Source organism: Stegostoma tigrinum, chromosome 5 (assembly GCF_030684315.1).
Source record: "Stegostoma tigrinum isolate sSteTig4 chromosome 5, sSteTig4.hap1, whole genome shotgun sequence".
In the NCBI taxonomy this organism is placed as follows: domain Eukaryota; kingdom Metazoa; phylum Chordata; class Chondrichthyes; order Orectolobiformes; family Stegostomatidae; genus Stegostoma; species Stegostoma tigrinum.
This window is the reverse complement of record NC_081358.1, coordinates 123319239-123335211: the sequence shown is the minus strand read 5'-3', so window position 1 is coordinate 123335211 and position 15973 is coordinate 123319239. Positions and strand designations below refer to the sequence as shown.

Here is a 15973-nt window from a genome sequence, read left to right as displayed (position 1 = left end):
CTCCCTTCCCCCTCCCTCCCCCCTTCCCCCCTCCCATTCCCTCCCTCCCTTTCCCCCTCCCTCCCTCTCCCCCTCCCTCCCTCCCTCCCTCCCTTCCCCCCTCCCTCCCTCCCTCCCTTCCCCCCTCCCTCCCTTTCCCCCCTCCCTTTTCCCCCTCCCTCCCTCCCTCCCTTTTCCCCCTCCCTCCCTCCCTCCCTTTTCCCCCTCCCCCCTCCCTCCCTTTTCCCCCTCCCCCCCTCCCTCCCTTTTCCCCCTCCCCCCCTTCCTCCCTTTCCCCCCTCCCTCCCTCCCATTCCCCCCTCCCTCCCTCCCATTCCTCCCTTTCCCCCCTCCCTCCCTCCCTTTACCCCCTCCCTCCCTCCCCCCCTTTACCCCCTCCCTCCCTCCCCCCCTTTACCCCCTCCCCCCCTCCCTCCCCCCTCCCTTCCTCCCTCCCCCCTCCCCCCTCCCTTCCTCCCTCCCCCCTCCCTCCCCCCATCCCCCCCTCCCCCCCCCCTCCCCCCCTCCCTCCCCCCTTCCCTCCCCCCCCCTCCCCCCTTCCCTCCCCCCCCTCCCCCCTTCCCTCCCCCCCCTCCCCCCCTCCCTTCCCCCCTCCCATTCCCTCCCTCCCTTTCCCCCTCCCCCCCTCCCCTCCCCCCTCCCTCCCCCTCTCCCCCCCCTCCCCCCCCTCCCCCCCTCCCTCCCCTCCCCCCCCCTCCCTCCCTCCCCCCCTCCCCCCCCGCCCCCTCCCCCCCTCCCCCCCCTCCCCCCCCTCCCCCCCCTCCCCCCCTCCCCCCCGCCCCCTCCCCCCCCTCCCCCCTCCCTCCCCCCCCTCCCCCCCCTCCCTCCCCCCCCCCCCCCTCCCCCCCTCCCCTCCCCTCCCTCCCCCCCTCCCCTCCCCTCCCTCCCCCCCTCCCCTCCCCTCCCTCCCCCCCTCCCTCCCCTCCCCTCCCCCCCTCCCCTCCCCCCTCCCCTCCCCTCCCCTCCCCCCTCCCCTCCCCTCCCCCCCCTCCCCCCCTCCCCTCCCCCCCCTCCCCCCCTCCCCTCCCCTCCCCTCCCCCCCTCCCCTCCCCTCCCCTCCCCCCCTCCCCTCCCCTCCCCCCTCCCCTCCCCCCCTATCCCTCCCCACCCCAGAATTCTGCCCCTCCCAATTTACCGCCTCCTTAATTCACCGAAGCCAAATTCACTCCTCCCCCGCTACCCTCCTTCTCCCACTCTCATCCTCTCCACCCTCCCGCCACATGGTTATTGCCCCTCCCCTGTCTCACTTAGTATTTACCCCCCCCCACTGCTCCTGCAACCTCTTCTCCCCTCCCCCCCACCCACACCCCCGTTCACCACACCCCCTTTCATCATTCCCTAGTCCCTCCTTCCCTTGCCCCACCCCTTCCTTTCCTTGCCCCACTCCCTGGGAGTGGTGCTTGGGCAGGCCTGACCCTTACCTGGCTGGTGGGGCTGCTCCAGGTGAGTTGTTGCTGGGACTGGCACAGGGATAGGAGCCGGAACACACGGGAGAGGAGAATGGGGATCGCAGGGTCCAGCCTGTACCTTACAGCACTCCTGCTACTCCTACAGGTCAGTCGCTCTCTCTGAGAGGCTCCAACAATCGGGAAAACACTGTCTCTGTGAATCCAAAACTGCTTGATCTCGCTCTGCCTCGTGGCCTGTTGATCAACACTTTCCTGTTGCTTTGTCACTTTACACCCTGCTGTTCTCAGTTTTCACTTTGGGGAAGGAAGTCTCGGAAAAATCCTACCTCTCAGTGTGTTCGTTACTCTGTTCAGTGTTGAATTCAGGTCGAGTTTCACACATTTCAGCAGCAACAACAACTTACATTTATTTAGCACCTTTGCACTCTTTCTTGGATAGTAGGAACTTGAGATGCTGGAGAATCTGAGATAACAAGCTGGATGAACAGGCCAAGCTGCATCAGAGGAGCAGGAAAGCTCTACACCCTGTTATCTCACGTTTTCTTGCTTTTGCACCTTTAGTAAAACATCCAAAGGTGGCTCGCAGGTGCTTAAACGCATTAAAAAAAAGAGTTTGGCACCACTGAGCGAATTGACTACGGTCAGTACATCTGAGGCATTATTAAAGAGAGATTTGTAAAGTGTATCTTTACAACAAAAAAACTGTGGGGAAGGGCCAGCAAGGTATACAGAAGGAGTCGCAGTTCCAAAACAACACCCTGGGGAACCCAGTATGAGGCAAGTGTGAAGATTTCGGGTGATTGTGGCAGAGATTACTGAGATGGGGAGCGTGTGTGGCTGTGGAACGTTTAGAAGAAAATGAGAAAGTTAAAATCGAGTTATTATAGTGGAGTGGGTACTATTGTGAGTTGTTTGAAAATAGGGAGGTCTTGCTAAAAGCAAACAATGCACTAGTCAGGTCATAGCTGGAATTCTGAGAATGGTTTTGTATCCGCAATCTAAGCAGAAGTCTGCTAATGTTGGAGGCAGTCCAACTCAATTGATTTCAGGGCTGGGAGAAGCTACCTTTACTCATTGGAGTTTAGAAAAACGAGAGACAACATAATCGAGACATCCAGCATTCTGAAGGTTCAGATGTGGACAGGTTGTTTCAGCTTGTGGGAGAGTCTAGGATCAGAGAGAATAATCTCAGAATAAGGTGTTGCACATTTAAGAAGGAAATGAGAAAGAATTTCTTCTCCCTTTATGTCACCTTATAGAGGATTATAAAATCTTGAGGGGGGATAGATAGGGTTAATCGTAGCTGTCTTTTCCCGAAGGTGGGAGATTTCAAAACCAGGGGATATATTTTCAAGGTGAGAGGAGAGAGATTTTTAAAAAAGGCATGGGGGCAAATTTTGTACACAGAGGGAAGTTTACATGTGAAAAGACAATTGGATAAGTATATGAATAGGAAAGGTTTGGAGGGATATGGGCCAGGAACAGGCAGGTGGAACCAGTTCAGTTTGGGATTGTGGTCGGCATGGATTGGTTGGCCTGAAGGGTCTTTTTACATGCTCTGTGACTCTATGGAATCTCTGTAGAAGGGTAGAGGATGTGTGGAATTCTTTATCGCACAGGAATGTTGAGTCATTGAGTATATCCAAGGCTGAGATGGATTTTTATTCTGTAAAGGGAATCAATGGTTACGGGAAAAAGCAGGAAAATGCAATTGAGGATTATCAGCTCAGCCACAATCTCCTTGGATAGTGGAGCAGACCCAATGAATGGCCTTATCCTGCACCTGCATCATATGGTTTCATACCAAGGCTGTTCACTTATTCTCAAGTCTGCAGCTTGAGAATTAGAAGTCTGTGGAAAAGATCACATGGAGCAGGGGTCCACAACAAGAGTGATATCCCACTATCCCCTAACACCTCACTGCTGACTCCCAGCCTTTCCCATTTAGAATGCATTAACCTGGACAAAAAAAATACTGGAAAAGAGCCTGTGAAGAGCTGTGTTCTTGTGACAGGTGTAGAAAGCTAACACACTGCCTGATAAAGAGGCTGTCAGCTGTGATTTATTTTAAAAGAGTTTATAGCTTAACACTTTATGGTTCTAACATGCTTACACTGCAAGTAGACCTCTCTGGGTAGTATTGCTCCAATACAGTTATAATTAATTTGTTTCCAGCCACTTCAATCACCACTACAGTAGAGTATAGTATTAGGAACCCAAAGCCATACATACTAATGTATAAAACTAGCAAACGCTGCTCAAATGTGGTCAATTTTTTAAAAAAAGTCTTGCTTGCAAGCCTTTCCAAGTTGTTAGCTGATGACTACTCTGCTCAATGTCAGTTGTCCCTCTTTAGAAACTGAAGCAGCCTGTGTCTGCATGCAGCAAGACATTGGCAGCAAGCAGACTTACCTGGGCTGAGAAATGGCGCTTAATATCTCTGCTGTGGAAGTGTGAGGCAATGACCATCTCCAACAAGGGAGCGAATCCAACCACTTCAAAGGCACTGCCATTTCTGGATCCCTCACCATCAATATCTCGATGTTTACCGTTGACTTAACTGGGCTTACCTCGTAAACACTGTGGCTACGAGAGTAATGTCAGAATCTGGGAATTTGGCAGTGCGTAAAATATTGGCAAGCATGTTGCCTGAAATGGAGAGTTTGAGCTACAAGGAGACGCTGAGCAGCCTGGGGATTTTTTCCCTGGAGCATCAAAGGCTGAGGGGTGACCTTGTAGAGGCTATAAAATCATGAGGAGGATGAATAGTCAAGTTCTCTTCCCAGGGTGGGGAAGTCCAAAACCAGAGGGCATGGGTTTAAGGTGAGAGGGTAAAAATTAAAAAAAACCTGAGGATTGACGAGTTGCCAGAAGAAGTGGTGGAGGCTGGTACAATTACAACATTTAAAAGGCTTCTGGATGGGTACATGACTAGGAAGGGCTTGGAGGGATATGGGCCAAATGCTGGCAAATGGGACTAGGCCAGATTGAGATGCCTGGTTAGCACAGAAAAGTTGGACCAAACGGTCTGTTACAGTGCTGTATGGCTCTACCATTCTATGAACAGGTTTAAGATTGCAGCTGTTATTGTTTCACATAGCAGAAAGAATAGTTTAGTCTAAATGTGTTATTAGAAGCATTTTATCACAAGATCACAGCAGTAAAAATTGCCCTAATTTTTACACACCTTTTACTGACATTATGGTCATGCGTTCTACATTGATGAGCAGGAACGGAAGTTGCTTATTGTTGTCCTGTTCTCTTGTGAATTTGATCCTGTGGACTCAGAGTCCAACGAGAATCGAAGAAAGGTCACTGGACCCAAAACATTAACTCTTTTTTTCTCCCTCCACAGATGCTGAGTTTCTCCAGCAATTTCCGCTTTTGTTTCGGATCTCAAGCATCCACAGTTCTGTTTTATTAGAGTTAAACTGTGCTTTCCTCACTGCTAGAATGTTCCATTTTATTTCAGTTGATAGATACAGTCAAGCCATAAATTGAATTGTGTGCAAAATTAAAACATTCCTTAATGCAATGTGGGTGTTGGCTAGTTATTGTTAACTGCCCCAATTGCCTCTTGAGCGAAGAGGCTTGCTAGAGCCATTTCAGAAGGCAGCCACAATGCTGTGGGTCTGGAGTCACGTGTAGGCCAGACTGGGTAAGGACGGCAGATTGCCCTCCCTAAAAGTCAGCAGTGACCCAGATGGGATTTACAACACTTGATTGTAATTGTCGTGGCCATCAGATTTATTAACCAAAATTAAATTCCACCAGCTGCTGGGGTACGATTTTGAACCCATGTCCCCGAAGCATTAGCCTGGGCCTAGGGCTTACGACAGTAGAGACAGTGCCTCTGAACCACCATCTCCCACGACCGTCTAAATACCAAGCATCCATTAGTGACCACTGAAAAAAGTTCAGCTTCCAAGCTGCAGCAAGTCAGTTACTCAAGGTTTTCTCAAGCTGGGGAGAGGGGGCTTCTTAAATCGAGGTTTGTAAGCCATGAACCAGTGACTGATACAGAAATATCTTCCCAGGCCAGCCAATGGAGTGGAGCAGCCAAGATGAACTATAGCCTTTTCTGCTAAATTTAATGCTACATTTGAGATGTAAGCTGTAGCCAGGGGCTATTCTTTACTCAAAGAGTAGTAAGGGAATGGAACGCTTTGCTTCTTTACTCAGAAGTAGTAAGGGAATGGAACGCTTTGCCTGCAACGGTAGTAGATTCGCCAACTTTAGGTACATTTAAGGCATCATTGGACAAGCATATGGATGTACATGGAATAGTGTAGGTTAGATGGGCTTGGGATTGGTATGACAGGTCAGCATAGCATCGAGGGCTGAAGGGCCTATACTGTGCTGTAATGTTCTATGTTCTATGTTTAAATGACTGAAAAACATATTTTGTTAAATTTTCTGCTGCGTATGACAGGTATTGAAGCACCCTTTTTATAAAAATGTTGAAATTGCACTGAAGGGTGAATCCTCTGCATTGCAAACTGCTTTATGAGTGACTTATTAACTTTCATGTTCAACAGGAGAAGATGAAGGACAATAAAGAGATAGGGAGGAGGCAGTTGTGAAACAGAAACACTGACGTGGAGTGGCTTGACCTGTTTCTGTGCTATTAATTCATAAGATTTTGACCCGAATCGATCACTATCGCTTATTTTTTGTTTCGTGTAACTTTATTTAAGTATGTGGCCTACTATGATTTAGAAATGGGTTGCTATCTGAGTCTGGAGGCTACTGTCAACAGCCACTTTAAAACTTAATATTTGCCCCCCGTTTGCCAACTTTAGGGGGTGGCACAGTACCTCACAGCGCCAGGGTCCCGGGTTCGATTCCACCCTTGGGCAACTGTCTGTGTGGAGTTCGCACATTCTCCCTGTATCTGAGTGGCTTTCCTCCGGGTGCTCCGGTTTCCTCACACAACCCAAAGGCGCGCAGATTAGCCACACTAAATTGCCCCATGGTATCCCAGGATTTGCAGGCTAAGTGGGTTAGCCTTGGAAAAATAAAGGAGTAGGGTCTGTGAGGGGTGCTGGGTGCTGGTGGGCTTCTCTTTGGAGAGTTAGTGTGGTCTCAATGGGCCAAATGGCCTGTAGGTATTCTACAATTTTCACTTAGTGTGTTGCTTGTTCACAGCACAACCTCCTCAGGAAGGTATTTACAAGTTTTTGTGAGATTTTATTCAGCAAACCATACTACATTGTGGCTAACACTGGAGAAACAGCAGGCTGCATTTGCCACCGTCGCGAGAAATTGACAGCACAGAGAGAGACTATTTGGCCCACAACTTGGTGTTTATGTTTCTCCCCACTCGTCCTCACTTCACCTTCCCTCCATCTCCATCCTTCTCTCCATCGTTCCCTCTTCATCTACTTCTCTCCAGCTTTGTCTGAAATATTATCTGTATTGTTTGCTGTCTGAATTCAGAAACTTCTCCTGAGTATTTAGTGCATGTATTAATGACTACCTTTTATAGAGTGGCCCCTCAATCAAGTCCCTCACGAAGGGAAACATTTTCTCTGCGGTCATAGAGTTACACAGTCTTACAGCACAGAAACAGACCTTTTAGCCCAGCTCATCCATACTGCCACGGTTTGGCTTTCTAAACCTTTCCTATCCACGTACCTGCCCTTTAAATGCTGTAACAGTACTGGCCTCCACCACTTCCTCTGGCAGCTCTTTCCACGCACACACCACCCTCTGTGTGAAACAGTGACCCCTCAAGTCCCTTTTAAATCTTTCCCACCTCACCTTCAATGTATGCCGTCTAGTTTTAGTTTCCCCCACCCTGGGGAAACGAACTTGCCTATATGGGAGGCGTTGGCCTAGTGCTATTATCGTTGTGGAGTGTTAATCCAGAGACGCAGATAATGTTCTGGGGATCTGGGTTCGAATACTGCCACGGCAGCTGGTGTAATTTTAATTCAGTAAAAATATCTGGAATTGAGAGCCTAATATTGTCCGTGAATCCATTGTTGATTGTTGGGAAAATCCATCTGGTTCACTAATATCCTTTAGGGAAGGAAACTGCCGTCCTTACCTGGTCTGGCCTACATGTGACTCCACACTCACAGCAATGCGGTTGACTCTCAACTGCCCTCTGGGCATTTAGGGGTGGGCAATTAATGCTGCCTGGTCAGCGACGCCCTCATCCCATGAATTAATTTTAAAAATATTCACCCTATCCCATATCCGTCATGATTTTATAAACCTCTACGAGGTCACCCTTCAGCCTCGGATGTTCCAGGGAAAACAGCCCCCGCTTTTCCAGCCTCTCCCCATAGCTCAAACTCTCCAACCCCAACCATAGTCTGCTGTATGTGTCCAATATCTCTCCAAGGATGGAAAGGTGCACACAGAAACATACATGACATGTGACCCGCTGAACCTGTTCCAGCATTCAATGAGATCATGCAATAACCTTCCACCCCTCCCCTGCTGATCCTCCTCAATCTTAAAAATATTTCTCTACAGGTGGTAGGAGCTGGTTCCAAAGACACTCAATCCTCTGTGAGATAAAATTCCCCTTCCCTTTGTTTTAACTGAGTGACTCCTTATTTTTAAATATTGACCTTTAGTTCCAGATTCTGTCAAAAGGAGGAACATCCTCCCCATGTCGATCCTGTCAAGGCAATTCAGGATCTCGTAGGTTTCAATCAGTCACCTCTTGCTGTTTTAAGCTGCAGTTATCCAGGCAACATTTATCGCCCACCCCTAATTGCCCAGAGGGCAGTTGAGAGTCAACCACATTGCTGTGGGGCTGGAGTCACATGTAGGCCAGACCAGGTAAGGATGGTAGTTTCCTTCCCTGAAGGACATTAGTGAACCAGATGGGCTTTTCCCCCAACAATTAACAATGGATTCATGGTCATCAGAGGATTCTAAATTCCAGATATTTATTGAGTTCAAATTCCACCCTCTACCGTGGCAGGATTCGAACCCGGGCCCCCGGAACGTTATCTGCGTTCCTGGATTAACAGCCCAGCGATAATACCACTAGGCCATCACCTCCCCATTTGCCGTGTTAGGCAATCTGCACATTCTGAATATTAGTTTGTTAAATTTCTCTGGAGTGCTTTTGACACCTTTACATTCTTCCTTAAATGAGGAGGCCAATGCTCTGTGCAGTATTATAGATCTCAGAAACTATTGAACTGAGGCATGACTTCACTACACCCCTAACGTTTTAGAGTAGATTGACTACACCTGTATTCAATTTTCCTCACAATAAGCAAGGTGTAGGCAGGGTTAATTACAGCTGTCTTTTCCCTAGGATGGGGGATTTCAAGCCGAGGGGCAATTTTTATGGTGAGAGGAGAAAGATTTAAAAAAAGCATACGAGGGGGCAACGTTTTTACATGGTGGGTGGCTTGAGTGTAGAATGAGCTTCCAGCGGAAGTGATGGATGCAGGCACAGTTATGGCATTTGGATAAGCACATGAACAGGAAAGGTTGGGAGGGATATGTGCCAGAAGCATGCGGGTGGGGCTAGTTTAATTTGGGATTACGTTCAGCATGGACTGATTGGGCTGAAGGGTCTGCTTTGGAGCTGTAAGGCTCTCTGACTGTAGAACATTCTACTCACTTCCGTTTGTACTCACTGGTCCTGCAGACTAACCGAATACAAGTCAAATTGCAGGATACTATATCTCTTAGATCTGCCATTGTGACTATTTAGATAATATTCTCCTTTCTTTTGTATTTTGCAGTGAAAATGCACAAAAAGAATACTGAATCATAGGTCTTGCCTTAGTCACAGTTTTGTAAAAAGCTGGAGGTACCTCATTTCTGGGAAGATGTAAATTTAGGGTGTGGTGGAGACGACCCAGGGCTATATCTAGGAATGAGGAATTGTTCATTTATGAGAAGAGGCTGGAAGAGTTGGGAGTGTTCTCTTCAGAGAAGGTTGTGAGGTGACCCAGTAGAGGCTTTCAAGGTGATAGAGGTCGTTGATAGAGAATATTGGGAAAAAGTAGCTTCTGAAGCGAGAAGATGAATAGCTGATGCTGATCGGTTTGAAATCACTGGCAAAAGTCATGTTGAGGTTGTACAGGACATTGGTGAGACCCCTTCCAGAATACTGTGCCCAGTTCTGGTTGCCCAGTTGTAGGAAGGATATTGTTAAACCAGAGAGAGTTCAGAAAACATTTACCATGATGTGGCCAGGAGTGGAGGGTTTAAGTTAGAAAGAAAGGCTGGATAATATGGGACATTTTTCACTGGAGCGTAGGAGGATGAGAAATCACTTTACAGAGAATTATAAAATCATGAGGGGGTATAGATGGGATTAATGGTAGCTGTCTTTCTCCTAAAATGGGGGATTTCAAAACTAGGGGGTATAATCTTAAGATGAGAGGAGAGAGATTTTAAAAAGTCTTGAGGGGCAAATTTTCTACACAGAGGGAGGTTTGTGTGTGGAATGAACTTCCAGAGGGCACAGTCACAACGTTTAAAAGACAATTGGATAAGTACATGAATAGGAAATGTTTGGACGGATAAGGGCCAAGAACAGGAGGGTGAGATTAGTTTAGTTTGGGACTGGCTGGACTGAAGGGTCAATTTCCATGCTCTGTGATTCTACAGAAGCTCGAGAATAGTGAAAAGAAGAAATTGTTTCACTAAGATGTCAGGGTCAGAAATTTTTGATAGATTTTGACATGCGAAGCTCAAAGGGGAGCTGGGGCAGCTATCTGTGGATGACGAGTGGCCTCTGGGACCACTGGCCAAAGGTGGGCGAGGGTGGTCTGAACACAACTTCTCTTTCAATGAGCCTGCAGAAGTATGACGGTTGAATTGCCACTTCGCTCTGATTCTCAACAAAAGCCTGGTGTTGCACTGTTAATTGCAAGAAAATTCTACTGTGTACGAAATGGAGCTTCCTTTTAGAGAGCAGACTCTGGGTAATATTCCCCAGTAGCTGTTGGTCTAAACCTTGGAGAGCTTTTATTCATGAATTTGACAAACATCAGTCTGAAGAACAGTGCCCTCCCCACCACAGGTTCACTTTGTATTTAAGGATTCCTCCCTTTCCTCTCCTTGTAGGGGAATTTCTTCACCCAGACGGTGGTAAACCTTTGGAACTCATTGCTACAGGGGGTATGGAGGCTAAGTCATTGAGACAGAGACAGATAGGTTCTTAATTACTAAGGGGATCAAGGGTTACAGGCAGAAGGCAGGAGAATGGGGTTGAGGAATGTATTAAATGGCAGAACAGACTGGATGGGCTGAATCGTAATTCTACTCCATATCTTATGATCATGTATGTATGAGCTAGGGAAATCAGCACAATAAGGGTTTAAATGGATAAGAAAAATATTGACTTAATTTATTAAAATTGCATTTTAACATAAAAATGGTGTTTATTTGTTGGCTTCCCCCTCCTCCTTTGTTTGTATTATTTTATAATTCTAAACGTTCTTGAAGTTGGAGATGTTTGTTAGTTTGTGGGGTTGTGTGCCAGCTGGCTGAATTTCATACCTGGCAGCAGAGGCTGCACTCCTAAAATACTTAATTGGCTGTATAGCACTTTCCTGTCTTGAGGTTACATTTTATAAATGTCAGGTCTTTCTTCGATTTATTATATTCTAGATGTCTGATCCCAAAGACATCTACAACAAAGAAATGTAGAAAATAGGAGCAGAAGTAGGCCAGTGAGCCCTTTGAGCCTGCTCCATCATTCGGTATTATCATGGTTGATCATCCAACACAGCCCCTATTCCCACTTTCTCCCCATCCCCTTTGATCCCTTTCAACCTGAGAACTATATCTCACCCCTTGTTGAAAACATTCAATGTTTTGGCCTCAATGGCTTCCTGTGACAGAGGATTCCACAGGTTCTCCAATCTCTGGGTGATGGCATTTCTCCTCAACTGCGTCCTAAATGGCCCACCCTGTATCCTTCGACTGTGAGCCCTGGTTCTGAAGATATTTTTCCTCACTGTGGTACACAGAACGCTGGTTCATTTACAGACCCATGCTGGGCTGCTTCCTGCCAAATAATATATTAACCAGAAGTTCATTCTACATTATCCTGACATCTGTATCGTCAAGAAACTGAGAGTTTTAAAAGAAATCGCTTCAGATGTGAGCATTCCATCAAAATGACCTTTATCTTTGCTCCTGGAGGTTATGTTCTGGAGTTTTCAATTTTTTCAGAAAACATTCGTTGCTCATCGACCTTGAACATTTTCTACTTTACATCTTTTCTGTTCAGTGTTTGTTACAGGTATTCAAAATGATGAGAGGTTTTAACAGAGTAAGTGGGGAGGCAATGATTTCACATGGGGATAGTCCAAAATCACCAGTTAATGTTGTGGGGGCATGGGTTTGAATGCCATCATGGGCAGATTTGATAAAAACACTGGCCTAATAGTGACCAAGTAACCATTACTATAAAACCCTATCTGGGTCATTCATGCCTTTTACATGGTTTGGCCCACATGTGACTTCAGGGGAGGTGATTGCCGAGTGGTATTATCGCTGGACCCGTTAATCCAGAGACCCAGATAATATTCTGGGGAACCTGGGTTTGAATCCAGCCACGGCAGATGGTGGAATTTGAATTCCATAAATATCTGGAATTAAGAATCTAATGGTGACCTTGAATCCAACGCTGATTGTCGGGGGAGAAAAACCCATCTGGTTCACTAATGTCCTTTAGGGAAGGAAACTGCCATCCTTACCTGGTCTGGCCTGCATGTGACTCCAGACCCACAGCAATGCGGTTGACTCTTAACTGTCCGGCAGACCACTTACCTCAAGGGCAACTGGGGAGGCGGCAGCACAAAATAATGAATGAAAGATCCTATTAACTAAATGGTAGGTAGAACAAACCCAAGAAACAATATTTTGCTGAAGTTCAGTGAGAAAAAAGATAATGGAATGTTTGCTTCATAGAGCGATAACTACAAACTGAAACGATCGTGATAAATAATTGGCATTGACTTCTCAAGAAAGGGTTCTGATTGACCAAATTGGAATAGTGTAGCAAATAGAATAAATGTTTTGAATTTTCAAATGGATTTTGGCAATCTTTCAGATCTCTCAAGAGACTGATCTGTGACAAATTGCCACTCCTTGTTCTTACTGTATTGTTTTCTCGTGTGTCATAAATTTGCATATTATCTTTGAGCAATGAGTCATCCAACAAGACTACAGTGTATCACTTGTGTACTGTCTGCACTGAATTAGATCATCCAGTAACACACTCCCTGTAAACTGTGGCAATATCAAATACAGACACTTGACCATATATTGGGGATTATGGAGATGATAATTCTGAGAATTTTTCTGTGCAGCAGAAATGGTTAGGGAGAAAATTTAATACACATTCTTTTTCATTCGTTGGATGAGGACCTCACTAGCTACATCAACATGTCTTAATTCCAAATTTTTAAAATTCAAATGCCACCATCTGCCACAGCAGGAGTAGAACCCAGGTCCCCAGAACATTAGCTGGGTCTCTGGGTTAACAGTCCAGTGATAATACCACTAGGCCATTGCCTCCCCTTATCTGCTTAAAAATGAGGAATTTTGATGGATTAATCTGGTATTAACATCATTGGAAGTGGCTAACACGACAGCCAAATGAATCTTATTAAATGGTAAAGCAGGCTCGAGGGGCCAAATGGCTGACAGCTGCTTCTAATTTGCAAGTTTGCATTAACAAGAGAGAGAGAGAGAGACAGCGCTGGGAATAGAGGGATTTCTTTTTCCCTCCAACTCAATTCTGATTTAGTCCCTTCCCTGTCCTCCTGGCAGTTTTATTTTTATGTCAGCATTGCTTTTAAAGGGCTTTGGTTGTTCGTATACAAAATGGTGTCTTTTCTTTCCGTCTCGCAACAGAAACAAAAAAAAACCACGGGATGCTCAGGGATAAAACGAAAATGAAGGACACTCTTTGGCCCTATATTTAAAGAAAGAGAGAGGGTCCCCTTTTGGTGCAGTGGTTGTCGGCAGAGATCGGGGTGTAGGTTCAAGCCCCACCTGCTCTAGACAGCGTGTGTGAACATCTCCGAATAGGTTGATTAGAAAAATAGTTTAATTTTTTAAAAATTTAACAAGCAAGGCCATTCATCTCATTGAAGTTCTTCTCCTATTTGATGAAATCATGGCTGATCTCAGACATGCATTCAATATTGCATCTTTTTCCCATTTTCTTAATGCTGCTGGTTAACAGAAATCATTGAAATAAATTTGCAGCTGACCTCGCATCAAGGAACCCCAGTGGTGCTGGAGCCAATGCAGGACAAGAGGGTGATGTATGGTAGGATAAGTGGAGTTATCCAGGAGTCATATCTGGCACATTGGAAGATGGTTGTGGTTGTTGGAAGCCAGTCATCTCCAGGACATCTCTGCTTGAGTTCCTCAGGGTACTGTCCCAGGTTCAACCACCCTCAACTGCTTCATTAATGACTGTCTCCCTAACATCCAAGTAACAAGTAATGTTTGTGCCACACAAATGCTTATCGGTAACTACCTCTGACGAAAGAGAAACGAAACTATCCCACCATTGACCTCCCATGGCACTACCATTACTGAACCCCCTATTATCAATATCCCAGGGGCTTACTCGAAACTGAACAGGACCAGCCTTACAAATGCTGAGGCTTCAAGAGCAGGTCAGAGGTCAAGAATCCTGCAAAGAATAACTTAACCTTACAGAAGGTTGAGAGGTGACTTAATTGAGACATATAAAATAATCAGAGGGTTAGACAGGGTGGATAGGGAGAGCCTTTTTCCTAGGATGGTGACAGCGAGCACGAGGGGGCATAACTTTAAATTGAGGGATGAAAGATATAGGACAGACGTCAGAGGTAGTTTCTTTACTCACTTAGTAGTAAGGGAATGGAACGCTTTGCCTGCAACGGTAGTAGATTCGCCAACTTTAGGTACATTTAAGTCATCATTGGATAAGCATATGGACGCACATGGAATAGTGTAGGTTAGATGGGCTTGAGATCGGTATGACAGGTCAGCACAACATCAAGGGCCGAAGGGCCTGTACTGTGCTGTAATGTTCTATGTTACCTTCTGTCTCTCTTAATACCTGCCTACCATCCTCAAAGCAGAAGCTTGGAAAATGATGGAGTAGCATTGCCTGGATGGGTGCAGTGCCAGCAACACTTGAGAGACTTGGCACCATCCAGGGCAAAGAACCCCTCTTGATTGGCACCACACCCACAAACATCCATTCCCTCCACCACCTCATGCAATGGCAGAAAGGTGTGACTCGGAAATATATCACCGGTCTTTCAGTGCGTGTGTGCGCGCGCGCGTGTGTGTGTGTGTGTGTGTGTATGTGTGTGTGTTTACACACGCGCGCGCATGTGTGTGTGTGTGTGTGTGTGTGTGTGTGTGTGTGTGTGTGTGTATGTGTGTGTACCTACACAACATTCACTGAACATAGAACGAAGAACACTACAGCGCAGTACAGGCCCTTCGGCCCTCGATGTTGCGCTGACCTGTGAAGCCAATCAGAAGCCCATCTAATCTACACTATTCCATTATCATCCATATGTTTATCCAATGACCATTTAAATGCCCTTAAAGCTGGCGAGTCTACTACAGTTGCAGGCAGGGCATTCCATACCCTTACTACTCTCTGAGTAAAGAACCTCCCTCTGACATCTGACCTACATATATATCATCCCTCAATTTAAAGTTATGACCCCTCGTGCTATCCATCACCATCCAAGGAAAAAGGCTGTCCCTATCCACCCTATCTAACGCTCTGATTATTTTATATATCTCTATTAAGTCACCTCTTAACCTTCTTCTCTCTAACGAAAACAGCCTCAAGCTCCTCAGCCTTTCCTCATAAGACCTTCCCTCCATACCAGGCAACATCCTGGTAAATCTCCTCTGCACCCTTTCCAAAGCTTCCACATCCTTCCTATAATGCGGCGACCAGAGCAGCATGTAATATTCCAAGTGGGGCCGCACCAGAGTTTTCTAAAGCTGCAACATGACCTCATGGCTCTGAAAAAAACGGTTCGTTGCCCCCCAGTTAGGGCAATTAGTCATGTGGAATAAAATGCTGCTCTAGCCAGTGAAACTCACAACTCCATGATCAAATTTAAAAACAAGTATCATGGACACCACCAAAATTTTACCATGCTTTGTATGTAGGAACGGTTTGGATCTGGTCAAATATTTTTGATGGTGCTCCCTTGCCTTAGATTCCCAATGTTTTTCATTGCCTATCCTGTGTGTCCCACAATTTCCAGTGTACCCAGGGCTAGTAACGAGGATGAGGCTAATGTTCCTAGACTAACAATAAAGGCTAATGATCGAAGGAACCCAGGTTCTGAGCACACCCCCAGCAGCTGGGAGAATTTAAATTCAACGAATAAAAACTGGAACTCAGAGCTAGGTTCAGTAGCTAATGAGAGGGTGAACTGTGAGGAGGATACAGGAGTGCTTCAGTGTGATTTGGGCAATTTGACTGAGTGAGCAAATGCTGCTCATTGTGAGATTATGCACTTTGGTAGCAAAAGCAGGAAGGCAGATTATCATCTGGATTTGATAGATTGGGAAAGGGGGAGGGTCAT

General features: G+C 46.4%; 1 protein-coding gene across 1 annotated transcript in view; it reads left to right on the top strand.

Annotated features, from left to right (window-relative positions):
- Positions 1-1382: 1382 nt before the first annotated feature.
- LOC125452118 (desmoglein-2-like) overlaps positions 1383-15973 on the top strand; it is a 91438-nt gene continuing 76847 nt past the window's right edge. Inside the window, exon 1 of the mRNA XM_048530137.2 lies at positions 1383-1554. Coding sequence (XP_048386094.1) covers positions 1501-1554 — 54 coding nt within the window. The 5' untranslated portion in view covers positions 1383-1500. The remainder of the gene's footprint in view (positions 1555-15973) is intronic.